This window comes from Ammospiza caudacuta, chromosome 3 (assembly GCF_027887145.1).
Source record: "Ammospiza caudacuta isolate bAmmCau1 chromosome 3, bAmmCau1.pri, whole genome shotgun sequence".
NCBI classification, from domain to species: domain Eukaryota; kingdom Metazoa; phylum Chordata; class Aves; order Passeriformes; family Passerellidae; genus Ammospiza; species Ammospiza caudacuta.
The window spans coordinates 99,153,419-99,173,090 of NC_080595.1; the positions used below are offsets into that span (position 1 = coordinate 99,153,419).

General features: G+C 33.9%; 1 protein-coding gene across 18 annotated transcripts in view; it reads right to left on the reverse strand.

The window, feature by feature from the left end:
• RIMS1 (regulating synaptic membrane exocytosis 1) overlaps positions 1 to 19,672 on the reverse strand; it is a 306,518-nt gene that overhangs the window by 108,880 nt on the left and 177,966 nt on the right. For all 18 annotated transcript variants that reach the window (XM_058801444.1, XM_058801434.1, XM_058801443.1 and 15 more), the window contains 10 exons: positions 18,640 to 18,707; positions 17,778 to 17,888; positions 15,760 to 15,859; positions 14,224 to 14,347; positions 8,227 to 8,273; positions 7,085 to 7,197; positions 5,935 to 6,065; positions 5,446 to 5,617; positions 5,160 to 5,316; positions 3,857 to 3,928 (listed from right to left, as the gene is read on the reverse strand). In XM_058801444.1, the coding sequence (XP_058657427.1) occupies positions 3,857 to 3,928; positions 5,160 to 5,316; positions 5,446 to 5,617; positions 5,935 to 6,065; positions 7,085 to 7,197; positions 8,227 to 8,273; positions 14,224 to 14,347; positions 15,760 to 15,859; positions 17,778 to 17,888; positions 18,640 to 18,707 (1,095 nt within the window). The remainder of the gene's footprint in view (positions 1 to 3,856; positions 3,929 to 5,159; positions 5,317 to 5,445; positions 5,618 to 5,934; positions 6,066 to 7,084; positions 7,198 to 8,226; positions 8,274 to 14,223; positions 14,348 to 15,759; positions 15,860 to 17,777; positions 17,889 to 18,639; positions 18,708 to 19,672) is intronic.

Sequence of the window (19,672 nt, forward strand, 5' to 3'; positions counted from 1 at the left end):
CCCAAGTATTAATTCAACAATTGTCAAACTGGTCACGTCACACCCATACCTTCAGTGACCATGACAGTGACAGCAATAGTAACATTTCCTCATATCCTCAAATACAAAGGCTCTGTGCTCTTCAGGGTGAGGAGAGAAAAATTTTGCATGGACCAGCATGATAGCAGCAACCAAGCCGATGGTAATTTATTCAGAAGTTTCTCAGCTGCTCATGGGAAACTGTCAGGTGTGACAGGAAATGAAAGCAGGATGGATGATGAAAATGGATCTAGCAAATGTTTGATACCAGAATTATATTATTTTTTCTTAAAGACAATAAAGACAAGTAAAAGATATTGTGTATTGATATATTCAAGGATATATACAAGGAAAAGAAAAGTGTATTAATGTCATGCTGCTGCTACAGGAGGAAGGCAAATACAGGTTACATGTGACAGAAAAATTAACTGAACTGAAGAGTTATCCACAGAATAAACAATGTAAACAATGTATCCCCAGTGGTTAAAAATACCACTGGGGATATTGCCAACTGTATGTCAGCGCTTTTTTAGTTTTGTTTTTAATTAAGGAAATTATTGAAGGCTTGGTTAAATAGATTGGTCTGAAAACATGTTCAGATGTTATAAAAACTTTCACTGACCCTTATGGAGTACGGGGTTGGCCAGTACAATACAGATACAGAGTGACTGGTGCAAGAACAGCTCAGGATCACAAACTTACTTAAGAGACTTGAGCATCTCTCATATATGCAGAGGTTGAGAGACTTTAAAGAATATTTTCTTTGTGTAAACAGATGTCAGCATACCACAAAAACCCTGTCAAAATCATTTTTGTTAAACCTGAGCTTCAAATTGCTTTCAGCTGTTGATATAAACTTTTATAAACATATCTAAGAGATGATTAAAAAAGGAGATGTATATCACTGCCAGGTACTACTAACGAATGAAGATGATCTAATTACATGAAAGATAAGATTAAGTAATTAGTGATATAAAAAGGGAAAAATACTTTTCTTAAAATATTTTGGAATTTGTTAAAGTACTACTATTTTTGATGTAACAATCTTCCACTGACAAGAAGTTATTCTTTGCAGCTGCTGAAACTTCTAGGAAAATAGTTTTTTTTGTTATTACTAAATTCTAATACTACATTTGCTTTAGCAATTGGTAAAACATTTGAAATTATAGTTTTATGAATTTTCAAGGTTAGTTAAATTAGCAAAACTATTTTCCTTCATGTTTTTAGCTTGCATAGAGATGAAGTGAAATTTTCTGGTTTTACATTTTGTAGTCATGTGTTTATTTATTAGAAAATGAGCAATAACCTTTTTGAAAATCTTGAGATATTAAGGGGGCTAAGTAACTTCCTTTTTTTCTCTCAATACTTCGGAAAAAAAGAAAATTAATAACTTTCAGGAAGATTCTGCCTGACTAACCTGATCTTCTATCACAAGATCATTCTCTTACTGGATGGGGGAAAGGCTGTGGATGTTGTTTATTTTAAATTATTAAAATCTTGTACACTGTTTCCCCAGGATGATCCTGGAGAAGCTGGCAGCCTATAGCTTGGACAAGTTTTCAAAGGGAAATATATTCTTATGGGTCAAGTGTTGTAAACTCAATTTTGATGTTCTTACTTCCCTTGAGAAGGATATCTTAAAACTAGACTAATCTGGTTGAAGCCAATAAAGGCTATTCCAAAATAGGGCACCACTATATTACAGTAAAGGGAAATACGGATATTTTCTCTTCCTTCCCACATGCATGCTGTGCAAGAGAATGTGTGAGAAATCTGAAGCAGACAAGAGCTGGGCTGCACTCTGGTGAGAGCCATGGTACTGAAGGGCAGGGGGAGGGCAGGGGTAAAGGCCCTGCAGAACAACAAGGAACTTGCATGAAGCTTAGTTTTACAAAGGAGTTTATTTCATGGAGAAGACACTGCAGTACTCATTCTGTGCAAACAAAGGGAGCAGTCCAAAGGCTTAACAATTCAGCAATGAGGCAAGTTAAGAAGGTTGGACAGGAGGGTAGAAATGAATATATATGAACTTGATCTCCAGCCACATTTGTGAATCTGTGCCTAAGGTTCTCAAACAATTCGACAGACATTGGGACTGGAAACCTTTTCAGGTCTTTTTGCCAAACACATTTTCATATATTGTCTAGGCTTTCATAGATTTGTGGCAGATGAATTTTCTTTGTCCCTGTGCCTAAAGTCTAACTCCCTTTAAAGTATATCCAACAAATCTCACACACTTATATGCATATCCACTTCCCATAGGAATCACGAACAGATGAACTCCACTTAGAAATGCCAAACAAATGTGCCAATTAAATTCAAAATGGACAAACTTGTGCTTGGTCAAGTGAGCTAGCAGAATGTTTCTGATTGGGTGGACTTCAGAAGGAGCTTTTTTACTTTTTTTTACTTGGAGACTCTCAGATCATTGAAAATCCAGCTGTAAAAATTAATTCCTGCTATTTTCTACAGTGATCGCTGAGAAAGTTTGGATCTGTGCATTCCTCAAAGGCACACCTGAGCATGAAATCCAAAGAAATGTCAATAAGACTCAGTTACTCAAATGCTGGCCCAAACAAATTCCAATATATGCAGCTGGACCATTTTGAATGCTTCCTGACAGGTAGAAAATTATTTATTTCAACTGGATGCATGGAAGGACTGGCAGAGCTAAAAAAGCCCCAGTTCTTAATAGAATTTACTGAAACTTTAAACATAAGTCTACAAAGACATACCAGTATCTACATTTTCAACTACAAAAAAAAAAAACAAAAAATGAAACAAAAAAAAAAAAGCCAGGAAAAATATTTAGAGCCTTTTTTTTATATTTGATTTTAAATGCTCACTCTGTCCACTGATGTAAAAATATCAAATATAATAATTAGGCATACATAAATGAATTTCTCTCTTAGGGACTGAGGTGCAAAGTATATAAAATAAGAAAACAACCCAATCAACATCAAAGGAAGGAGAATTTGTCTCAGCTAAAATCAAGATGATACAGCATTAATAAGATATCTGATTTATTTGCACAGTTATATTGCGGATAAATAAACTGTGAGATTATTTTAAACACACCACGATTTAATTCAGTAGTTTTCATCAGGAAGATCCACAGAAAAACTGATTTAGTGCTGGCAATGACATAGTGACTCTTCAGTTAGCTTGGAACAATTGGGAAACATATTTATCTGACTTGTGGCAACAGTGAATGAGAACTAGAAGAATGTGGTATCCAAGATAATCCTCAAGATTTTCAGTAAGTAGGAATGCTGAACTAAAAGCCAAACCATGACAGTCTCTACAAGTAAATATTTATGAACATTTAGGGTAATGATAGTTCATGAAAGCTTATGAAAACTATAAAAAATATAGCCATGCTGCATGCACCTTAATCTATAGCCATGCATTATCAATAAAGTCCACAGAAGACTGCATTAAATCTAAGTTTCAAGCAAAAAGCAAAATAATTTTAAAAATGCTTTCAATAAAAACTGAAATCTTAAATGTTTTAAAATGTAGGAGTCTTTTACATTTAATTTGCATTTTAAATAATGCTTGGAGCATTACACAGTAAGAAATTAACCAATTTCAACAAACCAGTGGGCCTCATATGAAGAGTGATATGCAAAATAAATATAAATGAATGAATAGTAGAATCCTTTAAATTACCAGGTATGGGACAGGTATTATGGAATAATCAGGAAAATTGTTTTTTCCACAATGCACTCTCCAAAATCAGTATCCTCAATATTCCAAAATATTATAAAGAAAAAAAATCCAAACAAGCAAAAAAGAAGAAGAAAAGAAAGCAGGACCATGCTGTTCATCCACGCACCTGGAGGAACAACTCCAATACCATCATCAACATCAAAATCTGAGATGTCACTATCACTGATTGGCCGAGATCCTGCACAACAGTAAGGTAAACAAATACCTGAACATCTGGTCATGTTATAATATGCAAAAATATGTTCATTCAACATAATAATGAAACCAAAAAGATGATTTTAAGTCAAAACAATAGAGAAGGAGAACTCAACTGCAGTGACTAACTGATGCTTCAGAAGATAGCTGAGCCAATTTAACATCTTACAGCTGCTGCAGCCTCCTTTCCCTTTCTCTTCCCCTCAAGTCCTCAGTAATCCTCCACTAGGATAGATTACCTCTGTAAGCCTCCAAAAGCAAAACTCAAGTAAAGGAAAAAAAAACACGTTTGTGCTACTTCAGTGAATATGTTGATTCAGCTTGCTGAACAGGAAAGGAGATGAGGCAACATATGGTGAGAGAGAGGAAGAGGAAACAGCACTGCCAGCTTTTAGAAGAGCTCAAATATCCCATAAAAGCTAACCTTTCATTTGCTCTCACTATACACATCCTGAGTTTGGGCATCTATGCAGCAATTACAGCAGTAACACATATTTATAGTTCATTCCTGAATGTACAACAATTTCCTATGCATTGGCTGGAGTGAATGACTTCCATGTTTTAGAAAAATCAGAAAAATAGCTTGGAAATGCATTTAAAAATAATCCCCTACATCTTTCATATTTCTAAGTAAATCTTAGTTTAAATGAACAGAGAAACTACAATATCTCCTTTGAAATATCTCCTTTGAATGTGCCTCATACAAACCTGCAATCAGACTCATGAAAACAACCGTACCTCCAAAATACATTAATAAAATTCCTCTTTTCTGCAAAAGTACACTTTAATGAGCATATTGGAGGTTGAGACTAACTTTACGATGAAAAGTGTTTTTAAGCCTTGTAAGTCTTTAAGGACTTCTTTTTAAAAAATAAAATGCTTTAATTTTTTTTTAATTATCCAATAATTATAAACTTCATTTTTCTATTTAAAAAGAAGTTTAGGAAAAAAAAAAACAACTTTGAACAATTTTTTTTGCTAATGAAAGCCAAATCAATTCCAGCAGGTTTCACACACAAAGTTATACATCACAGTTGTAAGGCTGACATATCATAATGTCATAATTTAAATTGTGTTCCTGCCACACATTTTCATTACTTTTAAAGACTATGAAATAGTATCTTTTTTATTTTATTTGGAATTTAAGTACCATTAGACCATATCCAGCACTTCTAATTTAAAATTTAAGAGACCTTAATGGAATTTGGACCTACTTTGTAATTTTTTGCTAGTGCTCTCTCCACCATGAACATGTCTTCTTGGCATGAATGGTGATGGCTGAGGCAGAGGTAGTGAAGATTCATCATGTGTCTGTAGCTTATACCAATGTGGTTCATCATCTAAAAGTGCTGTCTCCAGCTCTATAAGAATCTAGCAGAAAAATCATCAGGTTTCAATTTTATTTTGAAGGCACACAGAGAAACACACACACAAAATACATATGCAAATGTACTCAAAACCAAGCAATGAACTCAGAAGAAATGTGATTGCATGCATCACCTCTCCAAGAAATTCACTCTCTTCTTCTTGTACTCTTGGCTGATCCCATACTGTGATTTCAAGCATTCGTTCTCTAAAATCTCTACGATGTACATGTGAGTAGAGAAAAGTTTGATTCCATTTTGGCTCTAGACTTTTCTTTACTGTTTTGGTCCTTCTTTTACTTTTATCACTGAAACATAAATATTTTTCGTAAATTATTCATAGTGATAAATCAGAAAATACCATGTACTCATCAGGATGTAACTCTTTTCATTTTCTCTTAGGCAATATTGCCTAAATTAAGAAAGTATTTTCTGCACAGTGGATCACATTCTTAAAAAAGACTACAAAGTTAAATTGATACTGACTTGTATGATTCAAGTGTAATTTTTTGTTATAAATTATCTATAAAAAATTATAAAAAGGAGTTCTTCATAAGCATTCATTAAAAGCTGATTCAATACATGGTAAATTAAAACATAATTTTATGAACTGGAATACTATTACCTTCTGTCTGGAAGAAAATACATTTTTACATAGGGATTTCTGGGGCGCCCATCTACTCTTGGTGGCAAATCTGTTGCCTGTAGAACATTTACTATTAACTGATGTCCCACTTTGTCATACCAGAGTTTAACCTACAGGAATCAAGTTACCAGAAAACATTACTGAAAATGGAGAAGAAACAAAATTTTCAGATTGCATCAAAAATAACCACAATGTAAAAAGTAACTGTAGTTGTTTTTTTTTTTTTTTTCCCAGAGACAATGAGATGTATTTCATTTAAGATCCCTTAATATTTAATTCGGTTAGATGGAAAAGATGATGTTATATACCAAGACTTTTATACTTATCACAGCAGAATAAAATTATTGTACTCATTGCATAATCTTAGAACTGTAAGTGCACCTAAACCAGCAGGTCTTAACTCTGCACCTTTAAAGCTACATTAAAGAGAAAGCTCTGCCTGCATCTAATCTCAAGGTATAGCTGAAATCTATATACTCAGATTTGTGACCTTTTCAAAAGTGTATATGGAAACAATAATATAGAGCTACATAATTTCTTAAGAGAATCATAATTTTAGGAAATTTTTAAGCCTGCTGTATACTCCTGAATTAATACGATCAATATAAAAAAACTAAAAATGTGGAAAACAAAGTTTAAGTACTGACAGTATATTTGATAAGCAGGACTTCCATTAGTATTACAAGAAAGTTCCAAGATGTATCAAAATTAAAATGCATTACTGAGTAGAGTAATGCTTAACAAATATACAGGCCTTTAAATGCTCCCATAAAGAAAACAGTGATACTATTCTTGAATCTGCAGAGTACTGGACATGTACAGCAAAGTCACTATTTTCAGTGCAGAAGCTAAAAAATGACAAGTTTCAAGGCACTTTTATGGGCTCTTCTCAATGTAAATTCCTGCACTCTTTGGTGTATTAAGACAACAATTTCTTATGTCTGCTATGATTAGAGTCAGGTCTTGTTAGTGCATCCAGAGGCTATCAAAAAACTTTTGAAAAATGTTATTTTTACCAACACTGAAAATTTCTCTTGGTCTCCCAACAGGCCTTGGGAATGGGCAGGGCTGAAGGACCAGCACTTCACAGATTTCCATTAAAAACCCAAGAAAAACAAAATATGCTCACAGAAAGCTGCCCTGGTAGGACCTGAGGTGCATCCCGTAGGGCTCCAGGGCTAGTCGGAGATATAACAGAAATAGAAGGCCTTTCCATCTTCTGAGATTCAAAAGAACTTGAACCTAAAACCACATGAGAAACACATGAAATTACCATCCAAAATCTGGATAACTTATGAACTGCTTTTTCTTTGAATTGTATAAAATTGATGTAGAAAATAGAGTAAAAAGACTGTTTTTTTACCCCTACATCCCAGATTAAACCTGTCACTTTTTAGTTTATTAAAAAAAGCCATATAGTAAGAGTGTTCCTCATACATCTTTGATAAACCATAGCAAGTGTTTTAAATAAAATACTGTTCTCTGACTGAATTACACATCTCCCTCCCCAGACAAAGAACACTGATTCTAAGTCTTTGATGAATACACCACATCTGTTGTATGGATTATACTCTCAGTAGCCTCTGAAATTTTAATAGGAAGACACGAAAGACATGAATCTGGCATGGAGGATATTTCAGCAACTGCTGGACATCCTCAGTTCTCCCCCAGGGAAACAGAGCCCTCACTAATTATATGAACTTGTGACAAGTGATCACACCTTCCCTGTACCAGAGAAGGTTTCTAGTTGCAGCTCAGGAAAGGCTCAGATGGGAAAAGACTGGGAGCCATGGCCCTCAAATACTCTGGCTGAAAACATTCAAATGGAATAGTTAAAAAGAACACCAGTCTTTTGAAGTATGAACAAAAAATTCATGCAACCAAGGTTTTCTTGTTGAAAAAAAAGAGAAACAAGAACTCTGGACTTTGCTTGGTGCAGGAGGTGAAATCCTGACACCATTTGTACCTTTGGCAGACCCTTATACCTGTTCTCTCTTATGTTAGGGGAAGTAAATTATTATTTTGGTAGTAACAACACAAGATACAGAATGAAAAAATATAATTCTGCTAGCATTTGAAATCTGCATATGTTTAATAAAATCCATATTGCTTCAAATTTAACACACAAGGCCAAAACCCATTGAATTTTGTCATGCAAAAACCTCAGAGCCAATGCAATTTCCACAGATCATCTTTCAGAAATTTGATAGCTGAAATAGTTTTGCTGGGTACAAGATCTTACTTAAAGAAAAGAACAAGGTGTGTACTCACTAGACTCTAATGGGGGGTGGGAAGTCTCGGGAATCCGTGGAATATCACTAAAATGTGAACACATAGCAATTAGAAACAACAGAGACAACCTTTGGCTGTGACAAATACATTGCTGGGACAGTGTTCTAATAACATGGATTTGTTTCTAACAGGTTACAAGGCAAGAAAGATGAAATATTTGAAGACATACTTTCTACTATCATTCATGAAAATCTAACAAAAACCACGTTCAGGTTAAGGAGCTAGCAGATATAACAATAAGGAACTAGCAGATATAACATTGTTAACATTGTGGATGGATTACAAGATACTTTTACAACTGCAACAATAAAGAAAGAGAAATTTTAGGAAGAGAAAAATAAACAGTACACAGATATACTTCCTTTGCCAAAAGAAAGTACAGCTATGGTTGTTTAACTATTTTTTGGAGGAACAAAAAAAGACAAAGATTAACTCACTAGTAATTTTTATATAAACGTCTCAAGGAGTTCAGGGAATGAAACTGATGAAAATGTCTTACAATAATAAAAAAGGAAAACAAAGATTATTAGCAATGTTGAACAAACAAGTGAATAATGCATTTCTCCAAAGGATAAAAGAAAATGAAACTGTATTACAACTGAGTATGGACATTTTTCAATATATACATATCCAACACATATACAGATATAAGTAAGATAAACTGATAAAGTCCACACACATCTATCAGCATTTTCTCATCAATAAATTTATGCTTCCACCAAAACCTGGATGATGCTAGTTCCTGGCTCTTTCTATTCTCAGCTGTCATTGAAAATACATTACAAGAGCAAAAATCATCTAATACTGCACATATCTGAACAAAGCAGCAGAGCAGGGAAATGGAAACAAAACTCTGCAGTGAATTATTTGAATGTATTTTCATCCACACAGACTAATCTAAAATTGGAACTGCAATAACATTTCTGAAGAACATTTACAAGATTTTAAGTCTATAGTTGAGAATTTTAAAGGTATTCAGGCAGTCTACTCAGTGAAACACAGAAATCTTTCTGACTTGGAACTCAATAAAACTAAGACTTCTAGCTTTATAAAAGTCACTTATGAAAAAGAAACAGACACTGGTATCAGAAAAAGAAAGCAACAGTGCCCAATCACTGAGCCTTAAAGTCCCTTTTCATGTCCTGCAATTTAAACTTGTGGTGCCTGTGGTTTAAAATAGACTACTTCAGCTCTGCGTTAATGTCTCAAATCAGCTTAAACCTCACATCACTGAACAAGAATGTGCTTCTCCTTGTCTTGACTTCATGAGTCAAGAATAACATGGTTTTCTCAAATTCATGGAGTTATAGCTGAATTAGTCATTCTTGACATGGCACAGTACTACACTACAAACATATGAACAGATTAACAGCCTGTGGCACAGCAGGGCTGCTGTGCACTCTTCTTCCTCTTAACATTTTCTCTTTTTCAGGTCAGACTTTCCAGGGCATTTCTCATCAGTCTAAAGTATTTACTTATCATAATCAAACAAATTTTTCTGTTCAATACAATGTTAAGTTTGCAATATTTTCTTGTGCTAGAATATGAACACTCTCATCTGCAGTATAGCACTGTTTGCAATAACATCACTTTTAGGATGTCTAAACAAAGGTTCACATGTGCAAGGACTGCTTCAACATGGAAAGGGCCAGCCACAGTGTCAAGTTCTATAGTCCTGGTGTGATTAAAGACACTAAAACTAATTCTGTTTGGATTTTTTTTTCTTGTATTGTCAACAATACAGTAGAAAAAAAAGGCTAAAAATAAACTTCAAATATTAATTACACATTAATAACAACTTAATAACTGATTCATATTTCTGCTAAGGCACTGTCACACTATTACAACCAATACAGAAAAATTTAATAATAAATCAACATGAGAAATAGATCAACACAGTTTAAAAGAGGATTAAATGTTGGCATTTTAATTAGAGAATGAATATTCTAAAAGGAAAGTATAATCTAAAACTTTTCATGTAAGAAAACTAGTCTTATCTAGCCTGGTTTTAATTTTGCACTGCAGAAAATATTCTGATAAATGATTTACAAAAAAGCTCGTTAGAAGAAATAGTAGCTCATTACTTAAAATATTCAAAACTAGACCAGTCAAAGAAAAAACAAAGTGAAAAGTTGCACAGTTGCTTATCTAATACAGTAACAAAATTTTACTCCCCTTTGGGAGCAATACAAACTTGAGAAAAGTAGTAGACAGCTCTTTACCTCCAGTAAAGAGGTGCCAACTTCAAACTTTGTCTTTCTATCCCTACCTTGTGTGGTCTTCCATGATATTACATATTATTATCTGACATCTGATTCTTTCATGCCTCAATGACTACGTAAATTAAACAAAAGTGTACCTTAGGTTGAAACTACTCTGTGCAGATATATGGTTTGTGAGAATCACTATTTTGCACAGGAACAGCTATAATTTCTCTGAAGGATATAGTCAAGAGGTTGCTCACTGAAGAAGAACCAAGTTCAAGCATGGTTGTAACCCACACTTTTTAGGCTGTTTTAGGAACAGATGTATCATATTCTACACCCCAGAGAGCTTCTAAAGAGTTTCTGAGTACCTCTCCCCAGTGCTCATCCTGCTATTCTCAAAACCATTCCCTGCCATCAGAACCTGTAGATCAATCTGCAGTTTGCACTAATTTTGAGCAGCTCTGGAGTTCAGCACTGCCTGGATCGTGATGGAGCTTCAACCTCCTTGCCAGGACCTAGACCACAGTAACCAACCCTGCACAGAGGAGCTAAATCATATCACAGAAACAACAGCTTGGCAGCATTATCTGTGGAAATCTAAGCAAAGATAGCTAGCATCTGACAAAGAAAACAGAGACAAATGAAAAAACATTTGTTTTACCTGCACTATCCCATGGAGCACACAAGAGACGGCGAGTTTAGTTACCATGCCACGCTTCTTCTCTGAAAAGTATACTGCCAGAGGATTTTCTGTGCTGTCCTATGTTAACCACCTCTCACATTGCATACATATTCATAGGTAATTCTTCCCCTCATATTGAGATAGTCAACCCATTAATTCTACTTTTTATAGGTTTCTTATCTACCTTGTGTTGCAGCCATTAGAATTAGTGTCAATTAGTTTCTATGGAGTTTCCACGGTACAATTGCGGTTATACTGTTTATTGTTGTTATGCCTTTAGCTGCTAATAGTGTTATGTGCTTCACATTTTTCTATAATAAACATCCTACAATTATCCATTACTTAAAATTACATTTGCTGGCAGACAGAGAAATCCAAATTTACAAGACTGAACAAATTGTTTAGACCGCAGTTTTGTAACTGGCAGTCTAATTTGTGGGCAGTCTAATTTGTGGACTTACAGTCCTTCCATTATTCACTTAAGGCAAACTGTGTCCTATTTGGGCTTTTTAGACCTAATATGCTAGGCATTTTTAAATCAAGACCATTAAAAGTGCTGGTACATTATTTGCATTATTAATACTGAGAGATGAAAACACTTAAATTATGTAGATGAAATACCATTTTCAGGCCTTTCGGGAACTTGTTCCCTCACAGGAATGTTTTGCTGTAATGGATTATCACTTAATGCTGTATCAAGCAATTTCAATTTTGCTTAGTCAGCACCTAAAAGTACCCACCAAACTTTGGCATACTAGATGTGTTGGATGGGATGAAATAAAAATCCCTGTCATGAATTTGAAACCATCACACAGTTTGGAAAACAAGACAAAGTGGAGCTAGGGACAAAATCAAAGCAATCTGTCAATCAAGCAAATAATTTTCCATTTTGCAAGACAATTTACATAGATCCTAATTATCAAGTAAAAGGAAAAAAAGGGAAAAAAGAAAATCCTGCGCAGCATTCTCCTTCTTTTAATAACTACTATTAGGATTTTCTCTGTTCTACAATGTCTGAAATTTTTGGTTATTTTTAGATGACAGACAGGTAAATCTCAATCTGACATAAAACAACTGGACTTTGACTCATTACTGCAGGATAGAAAGGATCTGTCTTTAAATTTTAAAATTCTGTGCTCAAGGGATATTTATTTGTTCTCATAAAGACCCCAAAAACCAACCTGACCCTCAAGCAAAAGAAAAAAATATTAAAAATCTATAGAGACATAACTCTAGAAGAAAAATGTTGTTCTATTATGCAAAAAAACTCCATGCCAAGATTCCATTTATCTAAAAAAAAAAGCAAAATCTAAAGTGATCTATTTCTGACTACATATTGAAAAAATATGTATGGGCCATCCAAAGAAAAACTTTACATTTTATTGGTACTATTTCTGGGTGCACTATTCTAACACAAAATCCACTGTTCAGATTCAGGAACATTCTTTAATTTTGAACAAACTTCAAAAAAGGGTATTTTTCCAGTTTTTCTTTAGGAATGTGGCACTGCAATGCAGTCACCTTGTACTTAATTTCTCTAAACTAATAGATTTATCAAATTTTAAACTAAAAGAATATATTTGGTTTATTACCAAAATTATCTTAGAAGTTTAAGAGCACACATCTGCAACATTGACAGAAATAAATATGTTTAAAGTTCATTGTTTAAAATGCTAATCTAGCTCTTTCCTTTTACATCAGTTCTACAGTTGTACAAATCCATTTCCATGTTTTCTTCAATTGAGATGTGGAATTCAAGTCATGTCCAGTATCAACATATTTCTTTTTTTGCTGATTTAAATATAAAAACTAGACTTCCTAAAAATCTCCTTAAGGACTTTTATTTTTAATAGCAAAGCTGTACAAATGAATTTGCAGCTTTCTTTCAAGAATATCTCCTGATTTATGACAAAAAATGTAAAATAAAGCTTCTACTTCCCCAGAGTCTTCAGCTGGATGGTAATTATAGCATTTAACAGCCCCTACTATTGCATCAGACTTTCATTTTCCATTAGAAGGTCAAACTGATAGGTGGAATTACCTATTAATGTCAATTTTTTAAGTACTTTTAATAGAGATTGCCATGAAGAAGACAAAATTTATTTGCAAAATATAGCTAAACTCACATGGCACAGACAGAATCAATAATCAAAACATAAAAGGATATTTTAGTAAGAAAGAAAATGAATAGCTTTTTGTTTCTAAAACTAAAAAAGCATCACATTTGAGACAAGCAAGAATTATAATTAAGACGAAAATAGCAAAACCAATCACTTCTTATTGTAAATCATGTGACTCTATTTTGCAGGTAAATGAATAATTACAATAAATTATTCATATTCAATTTTGTAAGACCTAGCTCAAAACATTCCTGATATCACTAAAACTACTACCACTAATGCAGGGCCAATCCCCCCAGTTTTATCAATTTGAACAGATATTATTTTCCTTCTAAGGCATATTTGGGAAACTGAGAATAGAAGAATTGTTGTCACAAAACTCCAAACCTGTCACAAAACTCCAAACCATAATAAAAAAATAGAAATTATAAACATAACACCTTAATACTAATTTTTGATTGAATCTTTTGCTTCCATGTTTGACTTCAACAACAAAGGTTCAAGGGTAAATACAGTATTTTCAATTAGGAGTTTTGTTTACTTTTTTAGCTTTTTAAAGAAGGTCTGTTTAAAATCCTACTAGTATTGCCTTAGTAGAATCCTGCAATGCTTCCCTCCACTCATGAAGACCTTTTTGAATTATTCTGATCCACTAGGCTGAAAGCCTGAAAACCAAAAGTTTGGCATGCACAGGTGTACCTAATCCAGCAATTTTCCTTTGCCACTTGGCAAAAGTCTTTATAGCACTTAGACCACACAGAAGACAATATTTATGTTTATATGTCACTGCAAAGGCACAAGACTGTAAATGGTAGTGAAGAAAACAGACTATACAGAATGTCAATAACAGAAGGAGAATTGTATTCCATTACTAAGCGATAAAAATAATTAACTCACAAATAATCCCTTCAAGATTCCTATTAACAGAACTAATAACTATGCTAAAGAAGTAAGTCTTTAGCCTTACCCAATAGGCCTTGAAACAATGATTTCAACTTGAGGTTCTGATTTTGATTCTAAAATAATGTTGTAAACTTCTTCATTTGTTGCTCCAGGCAAGGGTTTACCATTCCATTCTAGAACTTCATCCCCTTGAATTTAAAGAGAAGTGTATCTCACTTTCATGTTCTTTTACAAAGAATGAAATCTATATTTTCAAGTAATATAAAAATAATTTAAAATCATGAAAGAGCTGAACTGAAACCTTCAGACATTTTTCCTGCCAAGGTGTTTTTTAGCTGGTTGGCTTCCAATGCTTACTCTTGGACAAGGATGTTCTGTTCCTCATGCAAGACTTCAAATTTGCAATTATTAAAATTTATGAACTTTGTACAATTACTCAAAGTTTTATCAACTATCCAAATTTTGGATGTTTTTAATAAGGAAAAAAAGTGGGTTTTCTAACTGCAAGCACTCATCCATGCCCTTTTTGTGTGCTCTGGTCTCATGCAATAGGATGAACAGACTTTCACTCACTGGAAACGTGCAAAACAATATTTTTTTCTGGGAAATAATTTTGCATCTAAAGCTAGTTTTAGAAATTAAAAATAGCTTCCATTAAAAAAAACCCAGAAGATCTAGACCAGAAATAGAAAATAAGGATTTCAGCCCAAATGGTTTAAGATTAGTGAAGACAAATTTATTTCCTATAATTATAATCTGCATTTAAAATCTATAAACAACTGCTGATTTGGTAAGAAAGAAAAAATTAAAAATGCCAAAAAAGTAGAATATTGTTAGAGATTCATCATCCTTTCTAGTTCTTTATTATTCTTTGCTTCACACAATTATCCTGAAGCCATACACACTGGCATTGGAGCTTCTGGGTTCTTAAGACACTATATAGGTACTTTGGTTTGCTATGACAACATTTGGAAAGTATTGCTTAGAGCTATAGTAAAAATACAAACCATTAAGAAGTGGCCATGAAAACCAAATGCTGTGCATAATTCTCACTTCATTTAGAAGCTTGAAAAATGCCATTAGCACAGCCATTTTTTTGTAAGTGCAATAGATACATCTAATAGAAATGAAATATTTTAGAACCGGTTTTTTGGCTTCTTTTCCATTTTTGTAACAGTTAACACTGCAAATAACACCAATAAAATCCACTGTGTATGCAGTGTGTCATCCTTCAGTGATCTGAATTTTGTTTGCCACAACCAGTTAAACACAAAAATGTTTGCATTGCTTGTGTGGAGTGTAACAAGCAGCTCCTGAGCAAGCAAACAAAAATTTACCAGGGTCACTCAGTCCTCTTACCAGCATTCCTCAGGAGTGTCTTTTTTTTTGCTCATACATCCAAGCAATTGGTATTCATAACAAATTATAAATGCAGGCAGCCATTTCTAACCAAGGCATTTCATAATAATGTTACAGTATTGTTCTGTATTTTAAAAAAATTACCAAAACACATGACAAATGTTTGTATAAATTAAAGGTTGCATGCAATAGGCCATTACTAAAAGACAGTATATTTTATATATGCAACTGATTGATTTACCTGCTCTGAGATGCCCCACCACATCAGCCAAGCTACCTTTCTTCACTTTGGTAATGAAGGCACCGAGTCGTCCTAATTCTGTCATTTTTCCTCCAACAACCTAGTTAATCACAAATTTGTGAGTCCCCAAGCCACCAACCAGTTGTCACATAAAGCACAAATATTTAGACGAATCAGTTTTCACACTATTTTTTTAAATTTCACCTGAAATGTTCATAGGCAAACCTATTGTCAATTTGGGTTTTAGAGAGCCTTAAAAACAAAAAGATGTACTGCTCACCCAGAATGAATAAAATTTCTATTCCTTTTACTGTATTTGACTAATCACTCTTATGCAGTTTGCTAAGTACCTACATTTGTTGCAGAAAAAACACTTCTTAATAAATAACCAGGCAAATGCACATTTTACAAATAATTGTCCATCATGTACTCAAATTTAAATTGCAAGTGCACATCATTTCAAGTGTACGAAATCCCAAAACTGGTACATCAATTGAAAACTTAGCAAATACACTACTATTAAATACAGGCAACTAGTTCACAAGAATGTTGATGATGCTAAAACATAGGAGCTCTCATCCAAGAACATGACAGGACAAACCGGCAGCTTCTGGCTTTTATAGAAGAGAAGAGAAACTGAAACTGAAAAGATCTGCTTTTGAAGATGACTACAGGATACAGAGATCATGAACATCAGAAGAAAACCAAGTGCGCTGAAGAGAACAGATTTTAAATAAAATACAAAGAAAATGTAGTGTTGCTGATTTGCAAGACAAGTTATCTTTTTAACTACCTTTCTCCTGTCAGCTAAGGGGTTTGGTTGTATTTTTTTCATCAGGAATATCCCAGAGGAGTTTTATAATCAAATGACACAGCAAAATGTTGGTTTATTAGGTATTAGTTCCCCATGTTGCAATCACAATAACTAGCAGGATCTTTAATACCAAAAAAGTATCCAGAAGCCCATCTGCCAACAATATTGTCACATGATATTGAGGGCCTTAGTTCATATTATGTATACAACTGAAACTCAGAAAAACCAAAGAGAAACTCTACAATCTACAACTCTACAATCTGCGTTTCCTACTTGGCCCAACCTTTTTTCTCACATAGTCAAACAGAATTGTTTGCTGGCAGCAAATATGAGCTTTGTGCTATAGACTACTAAACATTTAGTAAAGCTGTTTTCATCTTTTGTATTACCATGCCAGACTATCACACTTCAAGGTGGGAATATTTCAGATCTTGCATTCTTTCTGTTGTTCTCAGTGGAGAGGGAAAGACACCCAAATTAAATCCTATCAGTCCTCATTGTTACTTCATAGATTAAAAAATATAGAGAGAAAAATGCTTGAACTGCTACTGGCTTCAGAAAAAATCCTCTTTTTTAAGTCTTCTGGCAATTTAGGCACATGAACCTAAAGGACTGCTAAAAATGTAAATTAGGGATTTAAATCAACTGGACAGTGTTGCCAATATCTCAATTTTGGGGTGCTAGATTAACTGGAATAAATTTAATATAACATTTGCTATGATTTAAGAAGATTTTTGTGTACATATTTGGATTCTTTCTACAAAATTTCTGTTTTCAAATGGTTGTGTGACTTTTAAACACTGACCTTGTACGCATTTGCATCCAGATTACATTTATGTATGTTGATTATAAAATTAATTACTTGACTAAATTGAAAAGAGCAGAGCTAGAAAATGCAGGACTCCATTAATGCACGGTCATGTGTAGTTATTTATCTTACAGACAGGAAGCTAAATAAACATACCCTTTTCAATCAAAATGGTTCAGCCCCTTTGTCATGGACAACTGAAGACTGTATAGAAGAAGTAAATGTATTTATATTCATAATTTATCTGTATAACTTTCAAAATTTAGGAAAAGAGGAATACATTTTTTGTCAAAAGACCGTATGATTTGAGAGTCCTCTGATTTAACAAGTTGCACGTGTATGTCCAAAGTCAGTGGAACTTCTTTTCATTTAGCACATAAATCATGTCATACTTACTTTTAGCCCCAGTAATGCACCTGATTCTTTAGGCATGGTTGTTCTCTTGTTAAGGATAACACGCCCAATTAAGCGATCTCCCTCTTTAGAAGGCTGCCACGTTACGGGATGCTGTTAAAAAACAAGCAATTAAATTGAATTGGAATTTTAAAAGCGTGAACATCCTCCAGTATTTAGATGCACATGTAAAAACCAATAAAATTACTGCATCATCATGTCACAGTAGACACAAACATCCTTCAGGTGTGTTACATAATGCACCTGAGTTTTCTATGAGAATATCTGTTGGACTCTGGCTACATTAAACATTTATGCCTCTTGTAAGAAAATGTCTGCATTAAGTCTACAGATAGAACTATAATTCAGTTCAAACTTCAATACAATTAAACATTTTAAACACATCTTAGATAACAAAATTAAATATTTCTTTTTGAATTACATGGCTCTGAAAAGCACATGCAGAAATTCTGTTCTTTAGAATAACACATGCTATGCAGGTCTACCTAATGAGGGTTCATTACATTATCAATCAAAATTATGCTTTCCAACTCCAAGTCTTTAAAAAAATCACTAATCCTTCCCAGAGCAGCATCACATTCACAACTGATATTTTTGGGGTCCATAGTAAAATTAAGTGCCATGTCTATTAAAGGGATTAAAGTCAGGTTAAAATTCAGGCAATTTTACAAATATGCATTTCAATAAAACTTTCTTTCTGATTTCCATTTCCTTGTTAGTATAAAACAAATTTTCACATTATTTGTGTAGAATATTTTTTACAGTCAAATATCTATGCTGAACTGAAATAATTAGCAAACATTTTAACTTATTCTTTATGAATCCCTATTTTTCTATTTCTTACCGAACTAATAGGGGACGTCTCCCTGCTGTGCCACGTGGCAGGATCCAGCCAGTAATAATCCAAGTCACCTGGAAGAATATGAATAGAAAGAAATGTGTAATCTCTCAAACAGAGAAAGATGTATAAATGATTACTTCTGCATGCATGAATTTTAAAGTGCAATTGTTTGATGAAGCAAATACAAAACTTTTATTATGATTCAAATCAATATATCAATTTGAAAACAATATAGTGTATTAATATAAAATAATGCATTTATTTGGACCTTTGCTTTTTCATGAATTGCACTTTAGAATTGGTTGTGCACGCTGTCTATTTTTACCTTTGCTCAGTCCAAGAATGGACCCCAAAGCATCACATTCAGAGCCCTCCTCCTCCCCACCATCTCCATAATAAACACACAGGACTACAGCTAATGATGACACGAGAGGGAATACTCCATAAAATGGGCTCTCAGCTATAGTTAAGGACAGAACAGCCAACCACGCTCTAGAATCTGCAGAGGTCAATGTTGTGACAACAGGTGCTGTACAGGGGGAGAGGCACAGGAGCAGGAAATAGAGTGCCAGAGGGAACAGCCACACAAATACAGCAGGTACGAGGCTGCAATCTTCTCCTTCACTTGGGACAAACTCATATGCCATGTAATTCAAGAAAAAGACCATGAATTACACTGGTCTGGAAGCCATCAGCCTATGAGGACAAGGAGGGAACTTTTGGCAATGTATCTTCAATATCTTACTTTATAAAACAGATCTCTGTAACACTATAGTTAGATGCCTGTGTTCTAGTAAGAGTAGTGATCTAATAAAAGCCCAGACAAAGCATGCAAGGGAGAAGATACCTTTACATGCAGAGATTTTTTTATTCTTTCTCTACAAATACTTAGATGCCAATTATGAAATACAAGTTGCAACACTCTCTATAACTCATACTAGCTTTAATAGCTAATCATCTGCATGATCATATGCCCAGGTTTATTTTTAAATAGCATATTACTATCATATGCATAACTGCACGAGGCAGTTTGTGG